The 22,484-nt window shown below is 39.1% G+C and overlaps 1 protein-coding gene across 1 annotated transcript in view; it reads left to right on the plus strand.

The window, feature by feature from the left end:
- RAB31 (RAB31, member RAS oncogene family) overlaps positions 1-13,459 on the plus strand; it is a 61,363-nt gene extending 47,904 nt beyond the window's left edge. Inside the window, exon 7 of the mRNA XM_066183497.1 lies at positions 9,248-13,459. Within this exon, the coding sequence (XP_066039594.1) occupies positions 9,248-9,345 (98 nt within the window). The 3' untranslated portion in view covers positions 9,346-13,459. The remainder of the gene's footprint in view (positions 1-9,247) is intronic.
- The last annotated feature ends 9,025 nt before the right edge of the window (positions 13,460-22,484 follow it).

Raw genomic sequence — 22,484 nt, forward strand, 5'->3', positions numbered from 1 at the left:
GGAAAATCAGCTAAATTAAGTTTAGTATGAACTAGATACCTAGGCAAGTGTACTTAATTCCACAGGCAATTACTTCTATATATAGAAATATTTGGTCTCAGTGGGTCTACTTGTGACCTTATCAAGCACTCAGCAGAGAGAAAGGAGAGAGTTGGTAGACTATGTTTATAGAAATATTGTGGAAACCAAGTGAAAAATGCTTGATTAGCAGTAGAATTAATTAGTGTGATTGTGACTGGGCAGAGAGTATTGATAAGTAACTTTCTGATGTTTTACACCAGTTCAGTCTTGGTGCAATTTCCAAAAAAGTCTGTCTCTGTCCAAGTTGCATAGCAACATTTCTGCCTTTTCAGAGTATGAAATCCTCCTGTGGCAATGTCTCCTACCCTGTTGGCTAATTTTGTTTGCATGATGCCCTAAAAGTCACGCTGCAGCTTTAGTTTTGCTTTCATGCTGCCTGAGAGCTCCTGCCCTTCTCCCTGTGCTGCTCATGAAGGGCATGGTGCAGCTCCCTGGCCTCTGAACAAGGAAGCAGCAATTTCTGTTTACCTTGGACTTTGTAGGTAGACTATGTGTGTTATCTATTTTACAGTCTAGGTTTGGAAGGATATTCCAACAAATGTGGAGAATTTCTCTATTAAATCCTCCTTGAAATTGATAACCCAAGCAGAAAGGGTAGACTTTATTTTATTTTTGCTAAAAAATTACCTCCTTCTTGCCTATGCTTTTCATTTCCCAGGGACATTTTAGCGTAAAACTTTTGCCTTCCTGAGATGTCTAACAACTGTCTCTTTCCAGGGACTGTGTTGTGAATAGAGTGAAATAGTATGACGGAAAAAATGTATTCATAATGATAGAAAGAAGGCATAAAGAAAAAAAAGGGGTACTGGTATGTTTTTGTTGACAGATGAATCTTGGAAAAATTACAGAGATCATAGAAAGATTGCTTCATTTCTAAGGTTATTTTATTACATTGTGCTTAAAAGATTTTGAAAATAAGTTTCTCTCACAATTTGAGGATTTGGCTGCTTAGAGGGATATCTTCATATCACAGTCTCAACATAAATCTATTGTCCTTAATTTGTCTCAAGAAAATACAAGATGTGAAAGACTAGAACCAGTAAAAGTTTCTGATTTTTTGAAGATGGTCAAATTTGGCAGGAGAGGTACTCTGCACTTGCTGAACTTGGGCAAATGAGGCTGAGGAGGCAGACTGAGCACGGGAATCAGCAAAGTCAGTGTTCTCTGCACTGGGAGTTTGCCTTGAGCTGAGTAATGGGCTGCAGCTCCTGGGTTCTGTTTTACCCAGGGTATTTCAAATGGTAAGCCACTACACTTAGCCTGGGTTTGTTTAGCAGTGCGTGGCTGAAGGCTTGCTGTGATTGTGAAATATCACATGACTGATTTATGTCTCTGTAAACATGTAATGAGTATTTTTAATACAGTTGTACATTCCTCGCTTTAGCTCAAAATATTGAGCTAAATTTTTCCTAATGTCTTTAAAGGTTTTTGACATAAAAATGGCTTAACATTCAGTGTTTGTTTCATTAGTTCCAGTAGTTCTTTTTTAATAGCTGAGTTTCTATAGGAACAAATGTTATTAACCTTTTATTCCCAACCTTTAAAGAATCTTAGTCACAGTGGCTCCTTGTTGCTGGTTTTTTGGCAGCAGCAAAAATGCCAGGAATGTATTATACAATAGCAGTACAATAAAGTTGTACCTGTGTAGGGGGCCATACCAGTTCTGTGTTGCCCCTTCTTGTTTGTGGGACTTTAGCCTACTGACCTTTGCTTGTGCCTGGCTGGTTTTCAAAGACTAAACAAGCTTACCCCAGGTGTACTGTCATTTAGTGGCAATCATACGCTTGCAATTCTCAGACACCTGTTCATTTACCAGCTCAGATAAGCTTTAGTTACCTTATTCAAATCTGGTACACGCCCAGCTGTTTCTCTTCAGCCTGTGTGTGTTGCCTGCTACCTCAGCGTGAAGGTGCCCCAGATATGAAGGAGCAGATTAGTTAAAAGCCACCCCTGGTGCGCGGCAGAGCTGAGGCTGTGGCTCCTTTGCTAATGTCAGGCTGCATCAGGAGCTCTGGAGTGGGTAGTGGGACAAGCAAGCCGCTGAAGAATACCTAGCTGAGTGAAGCACGGAATAAACTTAGGGTTAAACAAAACAAACAGTATGGCTATGTGTTGTTTTCTTTAAAGTCTGGCAAATCATAGGACAGTAGAATGGTTTGGGTTGGAAGGGACCTTAAAGATCATCTAGTTTGACTCCCCCACCACAAGCAAGGATGCCACCCAATAGGTCAGGTTGCTCAAGGCCCCATCCAACAAAAGTTGGAGATCAGTGCTACCCTACCAAAGGGGGCAGGATTGAAGTGTTTCAGCTTCCTCTGTTGAGGGTGAGAAGGAAGTGAGAAAAACATTATGAGAACACTATGGAGACTGTGCAAAGTGTGGTTAGCACCCTCTTACTGATGCTTGTACTACGAGAAGTAGAGACAGGCTGATGTTTAAAATCCAGATAAGAACATTCTTCCTAGATGAGGCTTCCTAATTAGAGCAGTTTCTATCTTGGGATTCAACCTTTCATGTGGTAAATGCTCAGTTATAAATGTATGAAGCTATTGATTTTCTGATGCCTTGCCAGTGGCTCATATATTGAATATTTAATGTAACCCAAATACTTGTTTCCTAGAAATACTGGGAGATTAAAAAAACTAAATCAAACTCAATCTCTAGAGTTTACAGTTTAACCAGTTGCATACTGGACAAACTAAAGAGGAAGGTGTGAAATACCTGTGTAGTGGGGAAGGGATCCTTTCCGGCAGACCTTCAATGTTTGCCCTGACTCAGATGGGCTTGGATGGGTGGAATTGCAGATGGACAGTCTTCAAGGTTTGTGAGTGATGACTATGGTAGTTTTCATCCTTTTATCTGCTGATTTGCAGATATCTGTGAAGTACTTTGAAGAGGTCAATGGAAGATATTTTAAGGAAAGAAAGTACATTTAGGTTACAAAGAAACTTCACATATGCCAATTTTTAAGGTAGTCCAAACTCATAACTGAATTTTTGCACAGGGTGTGAAAGGATGGAAGAACATTTATATGTCCAAACTTATATTTGAGATTATATTCTTTACAGTTTATGTTCCCTGTGTTTCAGGATTAGTTCTCCTCTTGCTTTCAGACTTTAGTGAATGGAGCAAAACTTAATGACCTTTGGACTATTCCTAAAGTTAAACATGTGAGGTACTGGGTTTCTCTCCAACTAAGGAGAGCACTTCAACTTAAAACAGTAAGAAATAAATTGACACAGCCCAAAGTTAATTACAGCAAGACCTTGAGTCAAGGTTGGATCTCTTAGTAATTAAGTAATTAAGGATACTGTTGTTTACTTTGATACATGCAAGATTTAAATATTTGTTTGGGTTATGTCTGGAGATTTTAATTAAATGAGCAAAATGTAGTTGTATTGCTGCTTCCCCTAGCAAGAACTTGTGTCAGCAGTCTATGCTTTTGCTTTAGAACAAACCAAACCAAAGGCTTTATTTATTTTTTTTTTTTTTTGCATGGAGATGCTGTTAGCTGTCCTATTAGGAGTATTAAAATAATTGCAACTTAACTAGGTTTACTTACGCAATAGATTTCATTGTAAAATTTGTTGTATTGCCTCGCATGAAAACTTACAACATGAGCAAACAGTCATCTCTGACAACTGGGGAAATCTTAACATCAGTGTAAGTAGGGGGTGGGGGGAAAGAACTAGAAACTAGTGAGCCAAGCTTTATAATCCATGTGAGAAACCTAAAAAATACCACTAAAATAGGTTTCAGAGCATGAAAGAATTTGGGGAGATGTGAAGTGGGACTGTTTTAACTCCTACAGGTACAGAAAACTGCCAAAACTACTGGATCAGATGTGCCTGCTTTGCTCTGCTGTGTCTTCACAGATGGCTACTCTTTTTTAGTGGGGTTTGCAGGGCCTCATCTTGCTGTGATATAGCAGGGAATTTGAGGAGGAGGTTCTGGCCATTGTGTAGCTGTTGGACCACCGCTTGAAGAAGTTAACCTTTTCTCAGGTGAGCCATTAGAAAAGCTCACCTGAGCTCTGACAGGTGTCAGGCTGCTGCTCTGGGGCAGAGTGAAATGGATTTCACCTTCCTCCAACCTCCTAAAAATTACATTGTACATGATTTTCAGGAAGATGGAAAGAAAGGCAGAGGAAGCCACTGCACAGGACTCTGATTGCTTCTTCTCCTTATTGTGTTAGATAGCAGGACTGCTTTTTGAATGGCCTGAAGTTGTGTCTGAGGAAGTGTAGGTTGGATATTAGGAGAAGGTTCTTTACCCAGAGAGTGCTTGGGCACTGGAATAGGCTTCCCAGAGAAGTGGTCACAGCAGCAGCCTGACAGAATTCAAGAAGCATTTGGACAATGCTGTCAGGCACATGGTGTGACTCTTGGGGTATCCTGTGTAGGGCTAGGAGCAGGACTTGCTAATTCTTGTGGGCCCCTTCCAACTCAGCATATTCTGTGAGTCCTTGGAACCTGACTTCATTATCTGGCCAGCTCAGGTTGATCACAACACATCTGTTTCCACAGTAAATGAGTTATCTGTTCCATGCATTGTTGCTTTTGTCCCTTTGTCATCATGGTAACAACTGTTGCAGGTTTTTTACTGAGCCTTATTCTCAGCTCTAGGGTTGATCCCAACCTTTCCTTTCATGCAGTCTTTCACAGATCAGTGATGAAACTAGTTTCACGTTTAAAAACCCAAACAAGAGCAAAAAGCTCAGCTCCAAGCCTGGTTTTTCTGAGCTAGTGAATGTCACAGCTTCCAACTGGAGCATCACATTCAAAAAGGAATAAAGAGAGCAGCTTTTATTACTTAGATGATGCCTCCTGCTTCCAGCTGCAGCAGAGCAATCCCTGTTCATCTTTCTTCAAGTTCTGCTCACTGAGCTGTTACCCAGTCCCTGTTGTCTCTCTTACTTCTCTGCTCCACTTTTAATTTGTCTTCATTCCCATTTTGTTTATCTCTTGTTCCACCCTCCCATTTCCCAATCTCTTTGCCTCTGGCACTCAGAATAGCAACGCCCACAGCGCTGATTAATCTCTTAACAAACCTCGGATTCAGTAGCAGGAGTTGGAACTCTGCGAGGCTTTGGAGAAGACTCTGACCTTCATCCTGGACTGCCTCAGCCCGACTCAAACGTGCCAGAAAGGAGGAGATGCAATTGCTTTAATGCTTTTCATCTGTTAATCTGGATGATTCACTTCAGAACGGTGACAATTTCTGTAACCCTACACTTGAGCAATCTCATGTGATGCTTTTTATTTGCACACCAGTGTTTACTGCCATGAGGGAATGGAGGACACCAAGACCTCTTCAGGAATGTGCAGAGGTGGATGGTTATAGTTTGTTGCAAAAAACTGTGAAATGTGGTCTGAACCTTAGTGAAATAAAATGAAAATATTAATGTTGTGTTTAATAATAGTGCAAAATTAAAGTTTATATTGCAGTCAGCAAGTTACTCTGTAGGAATATCAGCAATAGGAACCATATGGGACTTCTATACCATCTCAGTAATATTTTATCCCTGAGTTCCTCATTTCACCAGTTCAGCTGGAAAATTCTTAGATAAATGTGCATGCATTCTCTGTGAATAACTATTGCTTCTGGAATCCTAAACCACACTTCTGGTGATCTTTGGCAAGCTGGCAAGTTGTGTCCTGCTCTTTAAAACAGGGTGAAGACTATTTGTGGTCTAGTTTGCCAGCTTAAGTTAAGCAAGAGATGAGAACAGATTGTCCTGAGAGGGTGTGGATGCCACATCCCTGGAAGTGTTCAAGGCCAGCTTGAATGGGACCCTGAGCACTCTGATCTAGTGAGTGACATCCCTGCTCATGGCAGGGGGGTTAGAACACCCTGGTCTTTAAGGTCCCTTCCAACTCAAGCCATTCTATTATTCTAGGAGTTCAGTCTGATCGTCTGTTTAGGCTGACTCTATCTTTACCAAGCAGTCTTCAGTTTGAAGAGGAATTGCCTTAATGTTTTTTATTTCTTCAGTATGAGAATTGCAGGGCTGGATGTCAGAGCACTAGTGCTTCTTTCTGACATAAACTACATGAAAGAAATAACCTACAGCATTACTAATTTATGGTATTCAATACTGGGGTATTTTTCATTGCTCTGGAAGAGAGACTATGGATGCCAGGGAGACACAAATTTTAAATGAGTGTATACTTTCCAAAATTAATTCAGTTTGTGACCTCTGTTGATCCTGACTCAGTGCCAGCTATATTTGAGTTGGTGTCAGCAATATTGGTGCCATATTTATTAGGAGCTGAATGACAAGATGAGATGATCACAGTGCTTTTAGGTGGCAGTAGTGATTGAGCTGGGTTAGAAGCAGGAAGTGTAGATGCAGGCTCAGCATTTCACTGCTCATCCTTAGTGTTCTGCTGCTGCTTAGGCCCTTCTCTGTTATGGTGCCTACTGTCAGGGAGGCCGAGGGAAGAACAATAAGTCAGACAGATTTCTGACTGATTTTTTTTATTCACTTTCCCTGATCCCTGATGAAAAATCACTAACCAGCTGTGGAGCTGGTTCTCAGGTGTTAGACTGAGTTTTATGCTCCAACATAATTACTCCTGTCATGGTAAAAGCTGCTTGGACAGGGATGTCTTGTTACTAAAACGATTTAACTTGATGGTTTAATAATTCTGGTAATAAGAGAAATAATGAGTGAGGGAAGAATCACCTACTGAAAAAATATTCTCAAACTCGAAAAAAGTAGAAGTTTAGACTGTATAAACATTTATTTCCTTACATTGAGTTCAAGGAGGGGGTGGTGGTATCAAAACAGCAGAAAACATGACTAGTTCCTGACAAACAGTACTTAAGTTCAAAGGCCAGAATAACTAGCCAGAAAATAGGTCTAGAGATTTTTTTTTTGTCTTTATTATTTATAGTTGTTATCTGTGTGAGTTTTATTATTTTGAGAAATTACTTAAATCTGGGTGATTCTTAACAATAGATATTGTGCCCTGGTCTGAACTGGACAAACTGCTCGCTGACCTTGAAGCCTGCAAGGTTTTTGCTCCAAAGATAAGTTTGCCTCCTTCTTGGAATATACATCAGGAGTACTGTAGAAAAGACCTAAAACTCATAGGAAGTATGAAAAGCTGAATGAAAAACAAATAGAGTTAATGTCTTCATTTAATGCAGAGCTCTAAAAATGAAAGGCTAGTTTGCACATTAAAGCTCTCCTCTTCCAAAGTTAGAAGAACCAAATGTTTAGAAAGTATTTGCTTAATGGCAAATTATTTATGGAAGCTATGTCTGTAGATTCCAGGGTTTTTAGCTACGCTGTGCTCTGTCTGGGTCAGATTGACGGGGCTTTATTGCCTTGAGACTGAGTGGAAAGCCCTTTGGAAGTGTTAGGTACCTAATGCAGACGTTTCCCACAGGTCTCTGTGACGACAGCATAGCCTTCGTGGAAAGCCTCTCACAGATACCATATTCTTCATATTCTCTAGAGTTTTAAGAATTAGTAGAGTCTCTTTCTCCAAACAAAGCCAACAGAACTAATGTATGTAACAGCTGGGTCTATAACCACCTATTCTGCTTTTTATTTTACTTTACAAACATGAAGTCTGAACAGAATGTTAAGCAGGATGTGAAGTTGATATTTTAGTGACCCAAATAGAGTTCAGCATTGTAATGTCAGTGCTTGTACATGCTTTGGCCCTCAAGATACACATTTTTCACTCTGTTGGACCACATACAGTATCTTTACCTTAGTAATGGGAGGATGTTTCCTTTTCTCATTCAGTTGTACAAACACACAGGATTATCTGCTTTAAAAGTCACACTTTTCTTGTACAGCGTACCTGTGCAGAACTAATGGAATAGGAGAAAATAAGAATGTTGGCTAAAGGTAATTTAAGGACAAGTTTTACAGATCAAATTTTGCTGTTTGATTTCATTAGGAATTGGATTCTACCTGAATACTTTTAACTCACCCACCCACAACCACTCCCCCAAATAATTTGTAGGACTCAGGCTTCAACATAGGTACATAATTCATAGAACATTTGGTAAGAGAGAGCTGTGAATTCTTGAAGCCAAGGATGGGGAAATTTAACCTGTAAAATCCACCTGGATTATGACGAGCTGTTCAGAGGAACTCGGTGTTCTCTGAAAGTGGTATATAAGAAACGAATGTTAAATATTTTAATTCATGTTGGTTTAACATGGGTAATGGTAAACCCAGAAATAATTAATAAAAAGTGGATTCAGCTTCAGAAAAAAATTTTTAGGAAATCCACAAAGCGATGGGAAAGTACATTACCATGACTGTAAAATCTCAAGGTACTGATGGAGAGCTCACACAAGGGTTTAATGCAAAAGCCAGGTGCACACCAGAGAGAGACACAGGATGGATTGGACCTGGAAGATTCTTTTTTTTTCCATTTATTATTCTTACTATTAAGCACATTGTATGTTGTCCACTAATAGGAAGCCAGTTAGACAAAAGATGCAGCAGTACTAAAAGGGCACACAGGGGCGGGAGCTGGAGCAGCGCCCTTCTGCCCCAGGGGAGATTTCTGGCTCTCCTGTAATGGCTGAAATTCTTTCAAACACTCTAAATAATTACATCATAAGATGATTAAAAAATCAAGGGAGTTTGTGGGGGAGGGGATGATGTTAAATAATCAAAAGCCATCAACTGGAAAGACATGGGTACCCCTAAAAAAGAGGAAGGGATTCAATGGAAAGCACAGATCTGTTTTTCTTTGTCTAGTATAGGTACCATGTGTTTAGTTACAGTATTTTTTAAAACTCCAGTGTGCTAGGACTAAATACCATGCAGATTTAGGATGGGCACAGTCTCATTAAACTTGCACCATTTCCCATTTAGGTGCAATTAGGAGAAGGATGAGAATTTTCTAAAGTTGTAAGGAGCTCAGTAAGATAACTTAAAAAAAAATACACGGAAAATATAACTTCAGTGTACTTCATGCCTTCTCAATAGCCATATTTCGTACATTTTTTTAATGTGAAAGTCTTTTTTCATGAGCAGGATACAAGGAAAAAATATTCAAGGTAAGGTTGTTTTCTTGTAAAGTTTCACAGATGTAATTCTTATGCAAGCTAAATTCTTCTAACTGTTACCTGCATGGGGTGTTGTTCTTACATCAAGAAAATTGAATTCATGTCTCCTCTTGTGTTTCAGGTCAGCAAATCCCACCCTTAGATCCTCATGAAAACAGTAACAATGGAGCAATCAAACTTGGAAGGCAGACTTCACAGATGGGGAGGCGGTGCTGCTGACCCAACTTGATCTTTTTAGATTTACTTGAAAAACAGCGCCATTTGCTTTTTTTGTTTTTCACTGAGAAAGGACTTGATGATCTCAGTGACGTGGCTCCTTATCTTGAAAGCAGTAATTTCAATACTTCCCATGAGCAATAACTGAAGGACCAGAAGCAGAAGGCTTTACTTCAAAAGGATTTTGCAAAACCCAGTTGGAAAATCCTCTCTAATATCCTGTCAAAATTACAACGTCAAAGTACTCAGATTCTCTGTTTAAACCAGCGACTGTTGGTTTGAGGTTTTTTTTTTTTAATAAAAAGATCAGTTTATCTATAAAATTTAGGTTTGCTGCAAAATCTTTTCTTACATTTGTAAAGTGGACTTGGCATGTTTTTAGAGTTTTCTCTGTAATAATAGGGTGAAAAAAACCCATAAAACCTGAATTTTGGCTTACAGTTTCTCTGCCATCTTTTTAGCTAGACTCTGCTTCACGATTTTTCTAAATCTGCAGCTTCATCTCCTACTTTCAGTAAACATCAGCAAGAAGGGGACTGAATTTGCTAACTGAAGAAAAAAATGGATCCAAAGGATGACTGAATGCAGTTTTTATGGACTGAAAGTTAAAATCTGTGTCAGGAAGTGCTGTGTATGTGGAAGAAGGAGTTGTCATGAAGGAAACTGCTGGACCAGAACTGCTTCAGAAAGAAGCGAAAATGCAGCCTCTGTGTAGACTGGGATGATTCCTTGTGCAGGGTGTGTGTTTCAATAATTAGTGAAAATGTAAAAAGAACATAAAATTAAGAGGCTTAGTCTCCACTGCTTACCAGGATTCCTCCAAATCTGTGCCCCAGACCAAAGTTTTCTGTGTTCAAAGTTGCATATTCCTTGGTTCCTAAACATTGGTACCACAATGCCCCACTCCTCATGGTCTCACTGCTGTGCTCCAAGATGTCTTTGAGTTCAAAGAATGATATTTTGGTACAAAAAGCTGCTCAAGAGAGCACAGTATAATTTGGGCTTAGAGTTTGGAATCTAAAAAAACAAACGTGTATGTTTGCTTACAGATGCAATTCCCTGAATTTGTAGAGTAGTCTTCTCAAGTGTGTGGGGATGTGGTGTGGGAGACACACTGTGAAATATCTTTGAAGCGTGGTGCACTTGGAAATGCAGTGGAGGAAAAAATTCCTACAGAGGGTTATGAACTAGAAATAATGTAAAACTGTATGTGTTTTCCACTTCCTTCTTTTATGAATGTGTTGGACTGAGATGATAAAATCCAAATTTATCTTCTTCATCAATTTCATTGGAAGTGGGAATTACAATAAGAAATGCTGTATTCAAAACCAGAGACCAGCCTGAATTCCACAACATGAATTTGTTCTCTTGTGAGGAAAATTATTGCCACTGCATATTTTCAGGAGGGCTTATGAAAAGCAAACAAATGGGAAAAATAACTTTCCACAATAAATCATGAACAGGCAACCTAGAGCGTGGTTTCCGTGTTGATATATAGAAAACCAGACCTTATTGGCTGGTTGTGAGATTGCTTAGATAAAATGTCACTAATTGTTAGGTCTTGAAACAGAGCCAGATAAAATCAGCAGGAACATTTTGTCTCCAGAAGGCTTGGAGTAGTATAGGTGGGAAATATCCCTCTGGATTTCATCTAAGAACTTAGGCTGCACTGTTTTTTCACATACAATAATTTCTCTTATATTTTGGCCTCCTTTGATAACCCTCATTCTAGAAAATACAGCCTTGGATATTTTGGGTAAACTTTAAGTTTTCAGCTGTGCTGATGTACAATCCATGTCTCTGACTCATAGCAGCAACTATTTTACTGATAGTCTAGGGTTATTTAAGTGAAAATTCAGTAATCCTCATTGTTGATAGCTGGGGAGGGAGACCGGCTCCTTCAGGGAGCATTTAATTCCATCCTGGTACAAGCAAGTCTGCCAGGGAGGCCTGGCTCTTTCACTTGGCTGGGAGGGAAAAGCTTAACCTGGCCTTCAGTGGTAAGGAAATACCAAACTTACCAACATCACAGGTTCATACGTTTTATGGGGTCCATGACCCAGTGCTGGAAGAGATCTGATTCCTCCTAGGTAAAACCCAGTAAGAGGCTAGACCAGTTACCCAGAAAACAAGGTGAGATCTAACCCATGTTTTTAGAGGTGTTATAAACTTTATTTCAATGTATAGCAGTTATCCATAATTGATTTTTAAGCTTTTGTAAATCACTGTTACATATTTCTATTTTCTTTAACATGGCATCTCAAAACTTACTAAATCCTAACTGAGATGTCTGAAAGGTTTGCAAGACAATTTTGTGAGTACCTTGTATACTCTAATTTATGTTAGAACTGGCAATTGATGCTGATCTTTATGGGATATTGTCCTGAACAACCAGCTCTCACAACTGGCTGTGAGCAGTATGTGAATCAGAACAGGTTTATGTGTTTTATGTTAAAAATAGTTTTAAATTGGAAGTTTTTACAATGGATCTCTGACAGACTTTAAAATTTGAATGGTGACTAAATAGGTTTTGCTTTTGGTGGGGCAAATATAAATCACTTTATTCTGCTTTTAGTCAAGAAAAAGATTTAAATTAATAAGGATTCTGATTGTATAAGTTCTTGAGATTTGGGTTACTGAGAGCTTTAGTAGGGAATTCTGAAATCAGAAGAAAAATAACAGGCCAATGTGCTGTGCAAAGCATCTTGCATTTTCTCTGAATACAGGGCTCACCTTTGACAATGTTGATGCCTCTCTGCTGTTTGTCAAAGCCAAGGTGCAGCTTTAATGTGCCTCTTCAAACAGGGCAATTGTTTGTTATAAAATAAGTGATTTTAAAATGTAAAATTAATTATTTCTACTTCCATTGGTTATCTCTCTTTTTTGGAAAGTACCACCACCCTTCATAAACAGCCAGAAAAATGACAGAAAACTCCCCAACCTCAGAGTTGAAAGTTTCAGCAGCAACTGGAATTCCTCTTAGTAGTTAATGGCTGGTAATTACTGTACTGGAGCACCTGACTGTGTAACTGATCTTCTCTAATAATAATAATATCAAAGCTGCAGTTCTTTGTTAGCCAGCTGGTGCTGGGTTTGTCCAAGACTGGTTTTCTCAAGAGAGCTGGCAGCAGGACTGAGGCACAGGCTGTAGTGCCAAGGATATTTGGTGGAGCTTGTTTGCACCGTGAGTCAAGACTGTGACTGTCCAGTTGAGGGTGACTTGCTTTTCTGGCTTGTTGTGAACTAGTTTTAAAAAAATATGAAGGAACTAGTTTTTGTATATGCTCTGCATATATGTGTGTATATAAGTACAGTTTTATATTGTTCTGCTGACATGTAGTGTTTTTTCACTATGTCTGGTTCTCATATACTACACATTGTATTCTGTAAGTACATTTTTCTATTAATGATCACTTCACCTTTATGAACTTAAAGTTGTGGATCAAATGTAGCAAGAAGATAGAGATATGCATAGGTACAATTTTTGACTTGCCATTCTTGTGCATGAAAATGGCATATTCTAGAAAATGTTTGTCTTGCAGACTGAGAAATCTAAAAAGGGCCATTATTCTTCAGGAATTGGAACTTAGAAGTAATAAAGTGACACTCAAAAGGAAAAAACTTACTGTTTTTGCTCACAGTACAACATGTCTATCAAAAGTGCTGCAATGTAACATGAGTCTGTATCAATACCTAAAAAACTTATTTGTTATCCCATGTCTTCACTAATCCTTAATGGCACATGGGAATAAGCATGACTAGATAGGCTACATATGTGAGCATTCTGGCTGTCATCAGGTTGTTTTCATCAGACTGCTTCACTACAGTGATATATTTTACTAACCTACCCTTAATTATTTAAACCAGAGTCAGTGATATATTGCCAGTTTAAGATCACCTGCTAGGTTCTCTTCCTCTGTTTTGTTTATATAAGGGCTTTGATTGGGCTGGACCCACTCGCTTCATGTATGGGATGCTGCAATCTGTTAATACTTTACCTTCTGTTTTGCATATTAATGTATCATACCTAATAATATTTTTCCCCCTAAAATGTAGTTTTTGTGTTTTATTTAACCTACAATGATTAACGCTAATAAATGTTTTAAATGCCTCTGAATTGGGGATATCTCTCGTTTCAATAAAGCAGAACAAGACAGCTCCCATTTTGCACATCCTTTGCTCTTGAAAAAGGGCTGGCTGCAGTCTGTGGATTACTTGCCTGGGATTTAAATGCTGCTTGAAACCTGTGTGGCTGGCTATTTAGCAGAAAGTGAATGCATTCCTGGGGGATCCTGCAGTCCAGGTGAACTCCCAAAAACCAGAAAAATAAGACCTGAAAATCCTTTTGCTAATTTATTTGACTTATCCATTAGAACAGAGCGACCTGAGTGGCCAGCATCTGCTTAGAAATTTAGTATAGTAGCTCTCAGTAGAAAGTGAGCTTCCAGTTACCACTTGCTTTGAATAACAGCAATGACTAGTATGGCGCATGAGACACTTTGTCTTTTGTATGTTTTTATCTTGGTGTACATTAATTTTTCCACCCTATTTTATGTCCCTCCCCACAGGCTAGTGTCTAGGAGTTAAGAATTAATGCTCTCTTAAGAGGAATGCAGTGTTTCATTCCCCTTGGTGCTATTGTTTCAGGATGTGTTTAACTACACCAGCAGGTTTTTTTTGCACTGTTTGGTTCATATTTTTAAAGTTGCTACCACAACTATGAGGCCTAATAATGAAGAGCTGGGTTTTTTAAGGAAAAACAGGGTTTTGGACTAAGACTTTTCTGACTACCTTGATAAATTCAATGCACAGCAGTATTCAAGAAGCAGCGTAACTCTACAGCACAGAACACCACTTTTCTGTGTAATGAGAAACCAGTATTTCAAAGAGGTTTCATACGTTATGACTTTAGTTACTGCTGGAAGATACACAGCAGGATCTGTTCCCTGCTTCAAAGCGAGTACAACTATCTTGAAAAAATTATATATCTTACCTCCAGCTGTGCATAAACAAGAAGGAACCCAGGTACATAACTGTAACCTAAGAGGTGATACGCTTAATTGATGGAAAGCCTAAGTAAGCCCCTTAAATATTACCAGTGTGTTGTAAAATCTGAAGTGAATGCAGTTTTGCCCTTAGGTCTTTAAAGAGAGTTGTGCCCCTGAGTGGATCAGTCCTTGTGTTGTCAGTGGGAGGTTTTAAATGCCTTAGAAGCATGTGCTTCTGGTGCTCTAGCTTAGCTAGGAGTTGAATTTAGTGATGAGAGGGGAGCTATACAATTGGCTGGAAAATAAATCTCCTCTGCTTTCCTTTTGAAGATTGAAGGTTATGTCTTGAGGTACTCAGGGAAAAGTATTTGACATTTTGGCCTTCAAAATCTTCACCACTGCAGCTTCAGTCTCTGCAAAGAGCATCATAGGACACCCTGCTGTGATCTCCTGAGCACTGCGCTGAAATCAGGACAGCAGGGCTGATGAAATAGTCTGTGTAGCTACTTCATACCTCCATTCCCTCACCTAATCTGCAAAACTCTTTAGGCCACTACCAGGTTTTGCCTCCCTTCCCTGAAAGGAAAAGAGTAAACTGCAGGATTATTATTTTTTCATCCCCTCTCGATGCTGTTTCATACAAGGCTACAGAATAATTTTCTTTAAAACTGTTAAAACACTCATAGGAGGATAGAATAGCTAAAGGTGTTGTACAAATGGCTTTGTTAATTGGTGCTGGTTACTCCCTGAGGACTTGACATCAATGATAGGATGGATGTCTTCATTGTGTAATGGGGTTCTTGGCCATCAATAAGGTCCTCTTTTGATCTACTGTTTTTTGCCAGCTGGACCAGGGATAAAATCATTGCTTGATATAAATGCTCTCTCACTGTCCAAAAGTTAAGACTTTCCACTAAAAACTATAAAATCAATAGTTAGCCACATTTAGCAGGTTAAAGATGAGAAAGAATATGTAATAGCATAATGTGGCATAATACAGCTTCTTTCATATCTATTTCCGGTGGGCTTCTTGTGTTTCACTTAAGAAAAGTCCTTATTAGAAAATGCCTGTATTTCTGATACTACCAAGTGAGTCTTGATGCAGATTAGTTTGCCTTATCACCTACCACTGCTGTGTATTTTGTTCAAATAGGAAGACATGCTCTTGATACTCATTCATAATCATTTTGATTTCAAGACATAGCTGTGGAATTGTTTTGTAACATAGACATTGTGAAAACTTGAAGATAGTACACTGACAGAACTTGAAGTGTAAGAGACCTGTACAAACTTGCATTTAGTGTCACGCCAATTAAGTTTTTAATAAGATATCATTATTTAGTGTGGAGAAGAGAATTCTGAGGCTCCTGTATGAAACATTTAACAGCTTGGGAAGGATTTCTGTTTTCTGGCTGTTAAATTACTAATTTTTTATCCCTGGGACTGCCTGAAAGACTGAAAAAAAAAAAAAGCTTTCTTTGAAAGGTACTGACCTTGTTTTCTTAAAACCTTCCTGAGAACCCAAGCTTTCTCTCTCCCACCATCTGTCAAAAGGTTTTTGAGACACACCTTTTTTATGATGAAACACTCAACTGTTCTGTTTGCTACACTGGGAATTTTAGAAAACAAAAATATGTTTCCCCTAAAGTCCATTTAATTTACATTTATTTTACTTAGTCAGTGCTACTCCTGCTTCCTCCACAGCAGTAAAATACATGTTTAAATTAGAAGATAAATACCCAACAACTAAATCCCTATTCCCCTACATCAAGTAGAGTACCCTGGGGAAATGATCTGTTACGGACTAAAACAGAAATGATGCCTATGCTTCAGATTACATATTGACAAGAACCAATCAATAAGGAAGTCAGCTTCCATGTCTGAGAGATGCCCTTGAGGAAAATGAACATCACATTCCTTCCTCTTGGTCAATATAACATGACTTGGGGGGCAAGCAATAGCATTGTTGTTACCGACTAAAGATATATTAAAAAATTTTAGGATAGCAACAGTTTCTCTTCACTTGTTTAATAGGGTTGAAATGTAGGTTAATCACCTTACAAAAGAAATCCCTGTTACCTGTCATCTTCAAAGACAGTGTCAGCTTTGCTGACAATTATGTGTTGGTAGTTCTCACAGGGGTTTAGCAAGAGGGAGCAATGGATGCAGCCTGGATGACACAATGCATTTCTGTATTCTAGCTCTGCAAAAAAACCACAGCATCACCAAACCTATAGAATCACTACCAATACCCAAGTTCTTGTGTGTGTTCATCACTCATCACACGGGACAATTTTGCACCATGGAGATTTACCAAAAAATAACAAAATGTGTAGAAGTAATCTAGAGAGAGACCTCAGAAAGAAGGACATTCAAAGTAAAGATGTAGATTTTCTGTGCTTTTTCTTGAGACAGTCAGAAACTCAAATGAGAATTAAATAGCTTTTCTGGCAGCATTCCCTTTAGAGATACTGTTTGTCCTATGAGTTTTGCCACACTCTGTAAGTCATTCCTGATTCTCAAGGAAAAGTTGCTTTCAGGGTGGCAACATGAACTGCCTGCTGGCACCCAACCAGCTCCCCTCCTACACTACAGCCTTTGACACCAGAATGGTTCTCCCCATAATCTCAGTAGAGAAGGGGCAGAAGTCATGAGATATGCTGGAAATATGAACTCATATTGATGTAGGAAAAGGTTTCAACAGATTAACTTGTTTTCTTATGATAAAGGTACCAGAAACGGAAGCAATTTTTAAATATGTGTAAGTTTTTCACCACAATTTGGGTTTTTTGGTTTTTTGGGTTTTTTTTTAACATGTAATGTTTTAGGTGGTGAAATTTCTGTAGGAGAAATAGGTTTCTTGGAATGAGAATGAAACCAGAATGTCTTGTTGATTACAAAATTCAGAAGAGGGAAAATAATATTTAGACCTGAAAAGAAGTGACAAAAAACATGAAGATGTCCTGCCCTGGGAGATCCTCTTCATGGTGGGTGACAACCCCTTTAAGGTGATGTTGGGGGTTAGGTTTGTTCCTTCTTTCTCTAAAGAATTTTTTCCCCATAAGTTACCAAGGAGACCAAGTGTTGGATACTTGAGAGTACTTAACCGAAACAAAGAGGTGGACAAAGTTGGAAGGGGGAGATAAGGCAGGTAAAAGACAGAGCTTGAGGCAGCTGCGGGCTCTTCTTTTTCCGGTGTTTGGGGAGAGAGAGAGAACGGCTGTTGCTGGCTGGAAAAGTTTCACTGCGGCCAAAGAGATCCAGTCCTGGGAAATCTACTATCACCGGTTTGGCCTGAATCCTGAGTTTTCTCTGCCACCCATGGGAGCTGGGCCGGCCCTGCCTCGCCTTCGGCTCCTTCGGCGCTGCTCCTCTTGCTACAGCGCGACCCTGCACCCCCTGCGCTGCCGGGACATCCTGCCCCTGCCTGCCGGGACACTCTGCCATCCCAGCTACCAACCCAAGACTTTTCCACTGTTTCAGCTTAGTGCTCTGAGGATCCTGCAGGGACACCGAAACCAAACTGCCCTGGGTTTTGTGAAACAAAGCCCTCAAGGTTCTTGGTACTGTTTTCGTTTATTATTAATGCTGTAGTTGTTTGGTGGTTTTTTTGTGTTTGTTTGCTTTGTAATACATACTAGTAAAGAACTGCTATTCCTATTTCCCAAATTTTTGCCTAAGAGCCTCTGATTGTAAATTTATAATTGAAAAAGAAAAAAAGGGGTAGGGGAGGGGTTTACACTCTCCATTCCAAAAGAAACTCCAGTTGTTGGTTTTTTTTTTTTATTTCCTGGCAGATGCCTGTCTTCCCAAACCAAGACAGGTGATAAGAAACATAAGTTATATCTGAAGTACAAAATCTAGATTTGGGGTAAAAAGGGTATCACGTTGTAAATGGTCAGAGTGCATATACACTCATTTCATGGCACAGCCATGCCACCTTAACACCATTGTTACTTGAGAACCCTAGCTAATAAATAAGCATAAACAAACACAAGATTAGAGTACATCAGGTACCTGTGCTCCACCTATTAAAAAATGATACCATATCTTTACCTGTGGGTATGCCTGAATCTACCAAGTGCAAAGTCCAAGGAATAAAAGATGATACCCATTTCATGCAGTCCATGACGCACCAGTTACTGAGTTGGAACTCTGGACAAAGGGCTTTGGCAAATACATTCCAGTACATTTATTCATACACCCTGCCTGCATGGTTTAACTTTTCATGATGCTTGATGCTGTCTGAGTGATGTCTTTGAAAGATGGGTGATTTTGCACAAACTATTTCAGAGAAGACTAAAGAAGAAAGGATGAGCTGGTTGTAAATGTATCCAAGTAGATTTATATTGACTGATTTAACTACAGCATGTAGTATGTGCTTAAATAGTTGCTGCTGGCAGTATAAAGGCTTTACAATAACACAACATCCATCACTGGAAGGTAAAATGGAGGGATTTTTAATTTAATTCTCTCAGGAGGAAATGGATGCCTTAGAAAATCTGCAAGGCTTGAGTCATCAAGTCATCACTGTCAGCGGGCATGTCTTTCAGACACTTCACCTTATCTCATTGTGACTCACACCAGGGAAAGATGCACACCATGGCAAAAAAATTGCACTCTCCCCTATGAGATAGACACAGCTGAAAAAATTACAGGGCCTGAAGCAACTACTAGATTAGAAGGAGAGCTGCCATCTGAGAAGCCTGTTTCTCATCACATCCATGACAGTGAGGTAAGGATGTCTGGGAGCCACAAGTTTGAAAGCTCGAAGAAAGTGGTTATTTAGCTCTTTGGCAAAATGACTCAGCCCGGGTCTCTGGTAGCGCAGGAGAGCTAGAAGTTATCAAGGCAGCTTTCTGACAGGTCTGCTTTCGAAGACAGCTAGCTTTCCTGGTGAAATGGTACCAGGATTCCCACAAGAAGTCCTCATTTTTCTAGAAGTACAAGGAAATACATGATCCCCACCATTTTCAACCTGCTTTGGAAAATTTCCTTCCATTTAGTGGCACCTCCAAGCCATAGCAAAATCCTGGATGTTAGATAAGTCCAATGTGTATTTTGAGCCAGGCAACCACAGGCAGGAAGTCAGAGTTCAGGAACTTGTGATTTTCTACTGGTATCTTCAGATCATTCTGGGAATGTAAAGAGGCCGTGTTTCAAGCTAGGCCATCTGATTTTATACACAACCATGTCATAGAAAGTGTGTGATGAGGAGAAAGAAAAACTCTATCAAATTTTGTAGCTGTGACCATTTTAAACATAACCAATACTATAATGTCACAGTTGTCATTTGCTTGCATCTTTTATACTCAGAGCAGGTCTGTGGAGACCATGCATCAGTAACAAAACAAATAACCAAGTGAAAATATTGGATGTTCAATCGTAGGAGGGGCTAAGCCAATGAGATTACTCTTTAGGCCATTTTCACATTCTGAGTTGGGTTTCCGAGCCTGGAATGCAATCTTCAGCAAATCTCAGGAGGATTGATCTGGGCAACTTTGATGAAGAGCAAAGCATGGAGCTCTACCATTGCATTTTTACAAAGTCACATTTTAAATCTGAGAATTAGACTCTTCTTTAAAAACTGTCATGAATTTGGGAAAGCTAGTGTATTCCACTGACATCATCTATGATATGTCATTACCATTTTTCCCCTTTATATTTACTGAAAAGTGAAATGAGGTTTTCAATCTTACACTGGTCTCTTAGAGAGTGAAAAGGATAGAATGTGAAAATGGCCTAAAGAGTAATCTTACTAGGCCTCAGCCTCCCCTAAGATTGAACCTACAATATTTTGTCTTGGTTAAAAGTTTTGTTACTAATGCTTAGTCCAACAGCTCGCTCTGTCACAATTGTATAGCCTCTGAATAGCCAACAAGAGCAAAATGCAATGATTTCTTTTTTGCCTTTGATATGATTTCATGTAGGGACTAGTATTTGGATAATAAAGCACAATTTTTACTAAGCTAGTTTGAAAAGTTGGATTTTTTTTTTCTGTTACCATAATGAAGTGATTTTTTTTTCACTCTCACTGTGTGTATGAGAGAATGTTCATCAGTGAAAACAAAACACATTTAAATCTTCAGGCTTCGATGCTCCCAAAGAATATGACAAAAAATGGTGGAAATAGTGTTGGAGCCATTCATCTTCATTCTGAAATAATATTGTCGGTGCACAGGGGAGATTTCAGATGACTGGTAAAAAGTGAATATGGCACACTGTGAAGAATAAATGCAAGGGGTTTGGATAATTATAAGCATTATATAGACCCTGGGCAAAATACTAATGAAAACAGATTATAAAGACAGAAAGGAATAGAAATTAATTCATAGGTAGTATCTTATGTAATGTTAGTAAATATTTTTTTGTGTGTGTGGGAAATGGATGTATTCAAGCAACAAGATGAGACTAAAATGCAGTTGCTTAAGATAGATATATTGAGTTAATTCACATGGATTACTTTAAGTCATTTGATGTAGCCCTGCATGATAATCTGGTAAAAAAATGCAGTACTATACAAAATCAATTTACCTATATCAAATGCTCTGGGAACCAATTAGCAGCCACATCAGCATGTTTTTACTCTCTTCTAATGGGTTATTTAACAGCTTCAAAAGAGCTAATACAGCTCAATATCTTTATCAGTGATCTGGAAGAAAACATAAACTCTGCTGATAACTTGGCAAATTACACCAGAATTGCTGGAAAGGAAAGAATGAAAAGAATAAAATGACATAAATGTACTGAAGATATCTGGTATATTGAAGGTATCTGGTGTTTCAGATCTTAAACATTAAGCCGCTATTTAAAAATAGAATGAATCTCAATGTGGAATATACACTAGCTGCTATCTTCAAATGCGGGATCCTCTGAAGCTTCTGGTGCTGACCCAGAGAAGGAGAGTGATTAATGAATAGAGACTACTGTCTGATCCACTGGAGGTTCCCATTTTCGTCATTTCTATCATTTGTCTTACCCATGGAAGGAAAAAATGCAAGGAATGACCTGGTATAGGAAAAAAATCACACTACAGATTTGCAATGGCTAACTCTGTTTTTCTATTACATTGCTATTAATTTCTATTAAATTTCTTTTTGTCATACTAGGGAAAAAGGAGGGAAAAACCCACTGGCCTCTTTTGAAGAGAAAGGTAGGGGAAGTTTGCTGGCCTGGCGGAAAGCTAGTGGGAGCACAGAGGCAGGAACAATGTGAATTAGGAGAGAGGGAAAGGGAAAAAATAAACCTGCAAAAGAAGACAGAGCTGGTTTTGGGGGTGATGGACTGGGAGCAGTCTCTCTCTCACTGCAATGTGTTTCCCTCTGAAGAGCAGAATTGAAGATAGGAAACCTGTGGCACTAAAATAGAGACTGCACAATTAAAGTCTGTATTAAAGGCATGATCACCAAATATTTTCAAGCATTTAACTTTATGAATTTAACAGTGAAAGTCTATTTATAGTTTTGTCTGCAACAAGTATGTAGGCACAGGGCCAAGGTAGCAGGTGAATGGGTACAGTCTCCTAACCTTCCTTGCTTGTGCTTGTTGGAGGAGGAAAATGGTAAATATTCACAGTTGTAGGTGAAAAACCCTGCACATGGTTGCAGTGTCCATAGCATAGGTAGAACTCTGTTGAAGGACAGAAGGGACTGGGTTTCCCACAGGGAAGGGGAGCATCAGAAAAACATGACAGATTGCTGGCTGGCGAGTGCACATGGGTGAGTAGTGGAAGGGTCCTACATGAGCTAATACAGGTCACAGCATTGTTTGCTACATGGGGCTTTCTGCAGGCCTTTTTAGCCCTTTTAACTTCTGAAATGCCGTCAAGTATTCCTGATTGGCCTCTGCTAAGTGTTCATACCTCTTTTAAGGTGACCCACCAAAGTACGAGAACAAAGTCTGAAAGACACAGCCCTGGTTTTGTGCAGTGTATCAATTACATATTGAAATCTAACAGGTCCTCATGGATATCATTTGTACAATTAAGCGATAAATAATTCAGTGTTTGGCAGTCAAAGACTCCATCCATAATAATATGCAGACTTTTTTCTTTTTTTTTTTCTTCCCAGAATGCAAAGTAAATATTTCATAAATGATCTCTCAGGTAGAGTGTTTGAACTTCTGTGGAGACACAGAACACATCTGCAACAAACA

The sequence above is a fragment of the Chamaea fasciata genome, unplaced genomic scaffold (genome assembly GCF_029207755.1).
Source record: "Chamaea fasciata isolate MVZ Bird 193981 ecotype frontalis unplaced genomic scaffold, bChaFas1.0.hap1 SCAF_1, whole genome shotgun sequence".
Classification (NCBI taxonomy): Eukaryota; Metazoa; Chordata; class Aves; order Passeriformes; family Sylviidae; genus Chamaea; species Chamaea fasciata.